This window comes from Terrapene carolina, unplaced genomic scaffold (genome assembly GCF_002925995.2).
Source record: "Terrapene carolina triunguis isolate 2854851 unplaced genomic scaffold, T_m_triunguis-2.0 Scaffold96, whole genome shotgun sequence".
Taxonomy (NCBI): domain Eukaryota; kingdom Metazoa; phylum Chordata; order Testudines; family Emydidae; genus Terrapene; species Terrapene triunguis.
In genome coordinates this window covers 31,604,711-31,614,774 of record NW_020664447.1, presented here as the reverse complement: position 1 = coordinate 31,614,774, position 10,064 = coordinate 31,604,711, and the positions used below count along the sequence as shown (strand labels likewise).

The window sequence follows — 10,064 nt, the reverse complement described above, 5'->3', positions numbered from 1 at the left end:
GAAGTGAGGTTCTTACCCACGAAAGCTTATGCTCCCAATACTTCTGTTAGTCTCAAAGGTGCCACAGGACCCTCTGTTGCTTTATTCAGTATTTTGTTTCTCTTCATTGTTCACTGTTTGGCCCCAGGCCTTATTTACTGCACATCATCCAAAACCTGCTCTGAAGACAGAATTATTCGTTTCCTTATAGATTTTTCTGTGATGTTAATCACTACAGTATCTGAGTGCTTCACAAACATTAACTTATTTTCACAACTCCTATGAAACGAGGGGGTATTATTACCATCATTTTACAGATGGTGAACTGAGGCACAGAGAGATTAAAGTAAAAGTATTAATGTTGGGTGCTCCATCTGAGTTAGCCAAGACCTAATTTTTTTAGCGTACTTAGCATTATATAGCACTTCATATATTCAAAGCACAGCTCTCATTGACTTCAGTTCCAGTTGTGAGCACTCAGCACTTTTGCAACTTAGACCCCAGGATCTCAAGTCAGGCACTCAGAAAATGAAGAACATGCAACTAGTGACAAAATATGTAAAAAGTTTGGTTGAAGTGATCACATAGGAACTCTGTGGCAGAAGCAGGGATAGAATCCAATTCCTTAAGGCAGCTTTCAACTGCTGTAACCATAAGACCCTCCTTTCTCTTCCTGCAACCCCCTGCTTCATTCTCTACGCACCTTCCAACTTCTGAAACAAATGAAGCAGGGATCCTACAGACTACAGCCTCCTTCACTATCCAACCCTGATTCATCCCCAGCCTGTGCACAGAGTAAGCCAAGGATTCTGTGGAGAAAATAGTATGCCATCATGTAATCAACTACTATATCTAATGCATATGCAAAAGGGGGCCGAGTTAATTCTGGCATTTTCTAACTTATGAGTGCTTTACTTTAAAACAACATTAGTAAGGTTGCAATGTACTTTTTTGTGTATAATTTCCTAACTGAAAAAAACCCGAATTCCATCGTGTTGCATCTTATTGCCACCCATCATGGTTCATCAGCAGGTTGGAACATTTAGATCCATCACACAGAGACCCTCTGCCACTTGAACTAATGGAATACTGACAGCAGTAGTAGGATGCCATCCTCTTTGTGGATCAGCATAGGAGGAGATGAGACATTTCGCCAGTGAATGTCACAGACTTCTGCTGACAGCAGAGGAATGGTGAGACTCAGGAATCATAAAAATGTAGGCCTGGAAGGGACCTCAAGAAGTCATCTAGTCCAGCCCCTTGCCTGAGGCAGGATCAAGTAAACCTAGACCATCCTTGACAGGTGTTAGTCCAACCTGTTAAACCTAGACATTCCCAGTCTCTAACCCTCAGGCTTCTCATGCCAGTCTCCCTCCCCAGCAAGTTCCAATGCCACCCCTCCACACTCCTAATCCCAGTTTCCTTGCCCAGCCAATCCCAATTCCTCACTCCGGGCTCCTTACCAGATCGATCTCTCTCCCACACTAGCCTCCAGTTGCCCCTTCCCTCACTGGCTCCCAGTCTTAATCTCCCTCCCTGGGGTCCTTGTCTAATCAATGTCCTTCCCCACACCCTATTCCTTTTCCCAGTCTCTCTGACCAACCATTCTCAATTCTACTCTTTATCTTGACTTCTCATTAATACTCTCTCTTCTCCACTCCCCTCCTTCCCTCAGCCCACTAGTTCTCAGTCGCACTATCCATGCTCAGCCAGTCTCATTCTCCCTTCCTCCCAGCCCGTTTCCCTCCTTCCCTCTTGACAGCCTTCAGTCTCAGTTTCTGCCACAACCCCACCAGATTCGTTGCCCCAATCCATTGCCCTCCCGCTTGCCCCTCTGTATTCAAATCAAGCAGCTTCCTCCTCCACACTGCCCTGTGTCCAGCAAAGGTGGGCACTGAGAGCAAAGGAGAGACATACTCTCAGTTCAGGTGCCTTGATCTGTACCGCACATGACCTGCTGCAGCACAGAGCTTCTATTGCAGGGAATGTCCTGCTCTGCCCTGGGCTGGAGCATGCCCAGTGTGGATGGAATTTTGGGGGACTTAAGCTGCTAAAATGTAAAGTCTACTGAGCGTGCACAAACTGCAATTTTTCAAAGGCTTATAGTGTGGCCAAATTTGAGTGGATTTTCAGGAGGATGGCAAAAGGTACATCCCTGATACAAAAGCTATCACACCATGCGAACTTTCAATTCCCTATGTGACCCGAGCCTGGGGCAGCAATCACTGAAAATGCCAAGGTCAGAGCAGGCTGCAAAAGGGAGAGCAGATACTCCCAAAACTGGTGGTTAACACTGACGTTAAATTGACCGACAAGTCACAAACTGTGCTTCTCCCCCCCCCCCCCCGCCCCCCACTGGTTATCAAGAAGCTAAAAAAAAAAATCACACAGCCCCCTTACTGCATTCCAGTTCTCTGGTTCCCAATCAGCACATAGGTCCAATATAGTGAGAAGTTGTTTAAAAACTCTGCTCACATATACAAAATGTTCTTCTGACCCCAAAGGGTCAGCCACATTACCAGGTCAATATTAGTTTGGATCTTACCCAAAATACCACACTGCCAGCTAATCCTTTAGTGCCTAAAACTAAAGGTTTATTATAAAGAAAAAAGAAAGAGCAGGAAGAGAGTTGTTAACTGATAAAGCACTCAGATACATACAGAGACTTCAACGTCCATATATCACGTTCTTAGTAATACTGGTGCATTTGCTGGCTTGAAAGTCCCTCTGGAACATATCCACAGTTTGGATGGCTCATTCAGTCCTTTGTTCAGAGCTTCAGTTTGTAGAAAAGTACTCCAGAGGTAAGATGTAGGAATGAAGTTAATGCAGCTGACTTTTATATTCTTTTGCCATGTAGCTTGTACTTCCTGTGTCCCAAACACAAGCTTCACAGCACATGGCATGAGAGAGCCTTGGTCTATGTCTACACTACAGACCTTTTAGCAACACAGCTGTGCCGCTAAAAGGTGCGCAGTGTAGCCACTCTTTGTCAGGGGAGAGAGCTCTCCCGCTGACAAAAAACTTCCACCCCCAACGAGCAGCGGTAGCTTTGTCAGTGGACAAAGTGCTGTTCACCCCGGTGCTTTTCGTTGGTAAAACTTTTGGTATTTGGGTGTTCCTGAACGACAAAAGTTTTACCAATGAAAGTCCAGTGTAGACAAATTGTCTATACTGCCAATTGAACGACAAAACTTTTGTCGTTCACAGGTGCTTAAACACACACACATACACCCCGAAAGACAAAAGTTTTGCCGCGGGAAGTGGCAGTGTAAATAGCTCGTTGTTCGTAGGAGCGCTTTTCTGTCGACAATGTGAACCCTGCTCATAGGGGATGGAAGTATTTAGTCAGCAAAAGTGCCGACAAACAGCGTTTACACTGCCCGACTTTTAGCGACTCGGCCATGTCGCTAAAAGCTGTGTAGTGTAGACAAAGCCTTAGAGTTCTCTGTCCACAGGCCTGCCCCTATGTGCCTTGCTGACTCATAAGGTGTATCCCCTGGCTCCTTTCAATGAGTTCATTGTACAGCTGATGACCCTTGATGTGCCATCATACAGGCTAGGCAGTGCTGATGCCAGTCTGTCTGGGGGTGTCACCCAGAAACACAGCACAAGTTTGGAAATACAGATATACCATACATATCTATAACTCACAATACAAAGGTGATACAAACATATAAACCAAGATTATCCTATTTGGAAAATTATAATATTTTCGCAGATACACGGCATACCTTGCAATTTTATAATATTGGTATCAATAATATTATAAATGGTCTCCCATATTGCATACAGCGTCACACCCTTCTTGAAAGAATGGGGGCACTCGAGCTTTTAAAATAAAAGGTCACCAGTATTTAACATGGTCAAAACAACCTATTTTTTCCCTACTCTCATTTTCAGAAATGGCAGAATCATTTTGGCTGATATTTTTCCAATAAAGTCTGCCTGAGGCAGACACCCAGCATGGAAAACTTCAGCCTACACTGTCAAAGTTTGGCAAAGTTAGAAATATATGAAAAGAGGGTCTTGTAATGGGAAGTGTCTGGCAACCTTAATCATATGTGATGCTACCAGCTCTGCCTATAATCTGAAACCTCGGCTGTGGCAAAGCTGTGCTGAGCACAGGTGAGGAGACAGGAGCCAAAGTAGGCTTTACATTTACAAGACAATTTAGACAATGAGGAGTCCGGTGGCACCTTGAAGACTAACAGATTTATTTGGGCATAAGCTTTTGTGGGTAAAAAAATCAACTTCTTCAGATGCATGGAGTGAAAATTACAGATACAGGCATAAAAAAAAAAAAGCTTGTATCTGTAATTTTCACTCCATGCATCCGAAGAAGTGGGTTTTTTTACGCACGAAAGTTTATGCCCAAATAAATCTGTTAGTCTTTAAGGTGCCATCGGACTCCTAGTTTTTGTGGATACAGACTAACACGGCTACCTCTCTGATACTTAAGACAATTTAGAACAGCCTTAGGACTAATCTGTGCTGGCTGCTAACAGCCCCCAAAAGACCATTCTGCTAGCTAGGGATCTCCAAAGAACAGCAGCCATGCTTGCCCACTTTTGTTCCTACCCCCACCAAACTTGCCCAACTGCTAGAGCTGGACTATATGGTATGGAGTTTAGGGCCAGTGGCACTTGGCGATTCCCCCTACACTGAGGGAATCCCCAACCAGCTGGTTAAGATGGCTTTCTGCCTGTTTTGTGCTGCAGTGTAAAGCAGGCAGAAGAAAGGTGAGTGATTTTAGTTAGATTGGTACAGAATCTAGGTTCAATAAGTCAATTATTTTTTAAAATCCTGTGTGGTATTAGGCTTTCTGGCCCCTGCAGCCAGGAGTTCCCCACTCACTAGGGCTGTCGGTGAAATCTCTCCTTTTATAAGTTCTAAATTAATCAGCTATTAATTTCATTGAATGGACCCATCTGTTCTCCTTGTGGAATGCAAGAGATGAGGAAGCTGGGCGCTTCCCCTCCCGGGCTCCAGCTGCGCTGGGGAAGCGCCGGCCGGGGGCACAGGGTCTGGGGGCTGCCCGGCAAACCGTGAAGCCGGTAGCGCTGGGGCAGCCCTTTTCGCGTGGCTGGGAGGGAGGAGGGGGAGTTAGGGCGGGGACTTTGGGGAAGGGGCGGAGAATGGGCGGAGTTGGGGCGGGGAAGGGGCAGAGTTGGGGTGGGGCTGGGGTGGGGAAAGGGGCGGGGCCAGGGCCCTGTGGAGTGTCCTCTTTTTTTATTTTTTAAATATGGTAACCCTAACCTCTCCCTTTGGAGACACCAGTCTCTGTCAAGGCTGCACTCTGACTTCCCATTCAATGTGCAGCTCGGATAGGAATGTCCCTGTTGCATCCCTTTGACCCTTCAGTGAGCAGGCAGTTCACTGAGCTTTGTGAGGACATGCTGTGACTGTGAACATCCCACCACAGATTTCTTGCTTCTACTGGAGTGTAGGAATGTTTTATTAACCCTAATGCCGTTACCTCCTGTCGAGGAGTGTGGGGGACTCAGGGCCCTGTACCCCCGGCTTCCTGTGATTCACCGTGACTCTCAGCCAGCCAGTAAAGCAGAAGGTTTATTGGATACCAGGAACACAGTCTACAGCAGAACTTGTAGATACAACCAGGACCCCTCAATCAAGTCCTCTTGGGGAGTGCAGGGAGCTTAGACCCCAGCTTGGGTTCCCTGCGTTGCACCTCCCAGCCCAAAACTGAAACCTCCCAAATTCCTCCAGCAGCTCTCTCCCCCATCCCCTCTGCTCCTCCTCTCCTTTGTTCAGTCTCCCAGGCAGAAGGTGTCACCTTTCCCACCCCCCTTCCTGGCTCAGGTTACAGCTCAGGTAGCTCAATGTAACTCCCAGGCTACATTCCCAGGTCAAATCCGCCCTGCTCCCTCACACGCAATTCTCAGCATGTTGCTCACCATGCAGAGCTGGTGCTGAATAGTTGGCATAAGAACTGGTGATGTGCTGATATGTGGGGTCTCTGTTCTCTCCTTTACAGGCACTGGAAGGCATTGAGAAGGCCCAAGAGCTGGCAGAGGGACTGGGGAACAAGGTAAGAGTTCACAGCTCCCCTCCAGCAGTGTCCAGAGCCCTCTAATGGGGATTTTGGTGTCCACTCTATCTTCCAGCCTCACACTGCTTCCGAAGAAGTGGGTTGTAGCCCACGAAAGCTTATGCTCTAATAAATTTGTTAGTCTCTAAGGTGCCACAAGTACTCCTGTTCTTTTTGCGGATACAGACTAACACGGCTGCTACTCTGAAACCTGTCACTGCTTCCTGTTATCCTCCATAAGCCCATGTTAACCAATATGTCCTCGAGGCTCAGGTTGAGTGTCTTGGGTGTAGAATGTGAACCATTTCTGAGTTTGTTTTTAGTTCAGGTATGAGTCAGTACCTGGGGAGCATTCTGAGTGTGTGGGGTGGATGATGGCAACTGAGAGACCCTTACAAAGTTTAGTGGGGAGCCAGAGTGGGTTAAACAAGTGGGAAGGAGAGAGAGCCAAATTGTTAGACAGGAAAATAAGAGTAGTGAAGAGAAGTGGAGGACTAGGGATCCTTTCCCTGACAAATAGCTACATGGCATTAATTTACTGTCCAGCCAGCCTCCGGGATACTCTGCTAGTACAGTAACTCCTCACTTAGTCGTCCCGGTTAACGTTGTTTCATTATTACGTTGCTGATCAATTAGGGAACATGCTTGTTTAAAGTGTATAATGCTCCCTTCTAACGTCGTTTGGCAGCCGCCTGCTTTGTCCACTGCTTGCAGGAAGAGCAGCCCATTGGAGCTAGCTGGTGGGGGCTTGTAATCAGGGTGGACCGGCAGCCCCCCATCAGCTCCCCACTCCCCTACGTTCCCTGTGCTACAGCTGCCCAGCAGGCTAGCAATTGCTGGCATTGAGCTGTCCCTCCCCCACTGCCATGTGCTGCTCCTGCCCTCTGCCTTGGAGCTGCTCCCAGAGACTCTTGCTTGCTGTATGGGGGACGTGGGGGGCTAATGTCAAGGTGTCCCCCTCCCCCTGCTCCTGCACCCCACTTACCCCATTTCCATAGAGCAGGGGGTACACACGACAGGGTTCAGGACTGGAGGGAGCTTCCAGGCAGCAGCTGCGGTCTCAGCAAGCTGATCTAATTAACACGGCAGTGTACTTAAGACTGGGGTCAGCTACTTAAAGGGGAAATGTGCATCTCTCGCTCTCAGACACACGGTGTGTGTCTGTCTGCTATGCTCTCTCCCCTCCTTCCATGCCTGCTGCCTTGTAGAGTGAGGCGACATTAATAACCAGATAATCCTTGAGGGCTCAGCCAAATGCTAGTTCATCATTTAACAGTAAGGCATTCCCTGCAAAATATCCCACCCTCTGATTCCTTCACCTCAACCCAGCTTCACAATCATCATCACTGTGTACCAGTATTAAATTGTTTAAAACTTACACTGCGTGTGTGTGTGTGTGTGTGTGTGTGTGTATGTATATATATATATATATATATATATATATATATATATATGTCTTTTGTCTGGTGAAAATTTTTTCCCTGGAACCTAACCCCCTCATTTACATTAAATCTTATGGGGAAATTGAATTCGCTTAGCATTGTTTCGCTTAAAGTCGCATTTTTCAGGAACATAACTACAACGTTAAGTGAGGAGTTACTGTATATGCTGAGCACAGTGCACGAATTGCATACTGGCTAGGAGCCTAGAGAGAGGAGAAGAGGTGACTTATGGGCGTGCAGGTTCCTAGGAAAACCAGCTCCGTGAAAAGATGCAGAATGATTGGAGCGCTGCAAACCTGGGTTCCCCTTTATTGGCACATTGGGACAAAAGGATAAGGATAGATGGGAGGGCCTCTAGATGCTCACAGGATAAATCTTGACCCCCTGGGAAAGTTTGTGTTTTCTGTGGTGAGGCTCATGTGTGTCCCAGAAGGCTGGAGGGGCTGGAGAAGACCTCATCCTTCTAGTGCTTTCCCCATGTTGTTGGTTCTCCTTCACCTTGCCCCATCCTCTGTCTCATGCCTCTGCCCTCTGTGCACAGCTTGGCCTGCTGAAGCTTCACTGCCTGTGTGAAGGGATCTATCGCACAAAGGGACAGCAACGGGAACTTCGTGACCATGTGGTGAAGTTCCACGAGTGTGTAGAGGAGATGGAGCTGTACTGCGGCATGTGTGGAGAGTCCATTGGGGAGAAGAACAACCAGCTCCAGGCGCTGCCTTGCTCCCATTTCTTCCATTTAAAGTAATGAATACCAGGGATAGGGCAGAGTGGGGGACATGAGAGGAATGGAGGCGAGGAGATGAGGCAGATGGTTAAAGAGGGATTCCCGCAGGGGGAATAGAATAAGGCAGGAGTTCAGCAGGGATTTATGGGAGAGGGCTGGGGCTAGAGAGTGATCTGTGAAGGGACAAGAGTAATAGAAAAGCCCCATTAGTGTCCAGAGTAGAACTGTCCTCTGCAGTCTGAATATGCCAAATCACTTAAATACAGAGTGTACTTCCTCATGGTGTCCTGCTATTGTTTATACAAAATCAATGACTCCTCTACAAAGAGTCACCCACCATCTAATCTTTAACATTACTGTCCCTGACTGTTGGAAGTAATAGCACGTAGGACTCCCTAAGTCTCACTATAAGAATGGAGAGTAGAGGTATGAACCCATCTAAGGGGTTTTGTGTAGACAGGCCCTAAGCCACTTCCTTCCCCACCCCTGGGATAGGAGTCCAGGTCTATGAATCAGAACCCCTTGGGCCTCTCTCTGTAGGCATGCACGGTGAGAAATGACCACTTCCCGTTGCAGATGCCTTCAGACTAATGGGACCCGTGGCTGCCCCAACTGCCGACGTTCATCAATGAAACCGGGATTCGTGTGACCTGCTGAATCAGTCATTTTGAGAGAGCTCATATTCTGACTTGCAACAGAGGCCAGAAGACAGAACCCTGGAATGTCATCCAGCGCGCACAGCCTGAAAGGAGGACCCTTATTTGCAGGTGGAGAGGTCTCCTGCACAGGATGCAACAAGTGAACCTTGATCTTTTACTCTAACCTGACATTTTACCTGTGTTCAGAAGCAGCAGTCATCCTGGAGTCCCCCTGGAACCACCTCTCTAGAGCCAGTTTCACACTCTACGTGCCTGTTCTAGGACTTGCCTGACACTTTCTCCAGTGCCAGTTCACACTCCATTTTTGCTCCTATGCAGTCAGCTGTACCAGGGCTAGTTATTGTCTTTACTTGCCTTTCTTTGGTGCTTGTTTTTGCCCCTCCTGAGAAGTGATGCTGGGGACTGGCCAGTAGTCCTGGGTAGATGTAACACAGCAACTTTGTCTGTGTTGGAGTAGCAGCCTCTTCTCAGCATGCCCTGCTGTAAATGCTGCCAGTATACGCTGTAGGCTCCCTTTTTTTCAGCAACAGGATTTAGACCCTACTCCTGCCTTATACTAGATCCCTCCTAGCAATTCACTACCCAATGTAAAAAATGGATTTAATTCAGAAATCTGTATTAATGAGAAAACAAACCCAAGGCATGACTATGATAGTGTCCTGTGCCATCATGTCTTCCTCGTTCCTCACTAGCGCCTTACTCTCTTCAGCGTGTCCTCAGCTGTCTGCTGGGGCCTGTATCCCCCTCTCTGTGCTAATGCAATATCCTCCCCGTAAGGCTGCAAGACTGTGTGTGTGTTACCCCCGGAGCTCTGTGCAAACAAGGTGCCTCCCTGAACAGAGGTCTGTTCAGCATGGACTGCTGCTAGGGGCACGTGGGCCGCGCGGCGGTGTCACTGGACAGGCCGCTGGGGGCCAGGCAGAGCAGGTTTCGTGTGTTCTCAGCCCAGGGCCGCGCACGCGCTATATTTACACCCACCTGTTTGTATTTGCAAATAAAGTCTTTGCACCCACGCCCAGCTGGCTCTGCTCGTGCCCGGGGGGAGGGGCCACACGAGCGACTCCCTCTGCCCTGGGGAACACCCTCCCCGCCCGCCGGCTGGGCACAGCGCCTGCGCTACCGCCCGGGGAGGAGAGGCGGGTCGTGCAGCGGCCACGCCCCGACCCCCGCACTAAGATGGCGGTGAGGACATCACTCAGCAGATTTGG

General features: G+C 48.2%; 1 protein-coding gene across 3 annotated transcripts in view; it reads left to right on the top strand.

Moving 5' to 3' along the window:
- RAPSN (receptor associated protein of the synapse) overlaps window positions 1-9,793 on the top strand; it is an 18,834-nt gene extending 9,041 nt beyond the window's left edge. For all 3 annotated transcript variants that reach the window (XM_026651287.2, XM_026651286.2, XM_026651288.2), the window contains exons 6-8: window positions 5,978-6,031; window positions 8,015-8,214; window positions 8,774-9,793. In XM_026651287.2, the coding sequence (XP_026507072.1) occupies window positions 5,978-6,031; window positions 8,015-8,214; window positions 8,774-8,846 (327 nt within the window). In that variant the 3' untranslated portion in view covers window positions 8,847-9,793. The remainder of the gene's footprint in view (window positions 1-5,977; window positions 6,032-8,014; window positions 8,215-8,773) is intronic.
- Window positions 9,794-10,064: the final 271 nt, after the last annotated feature.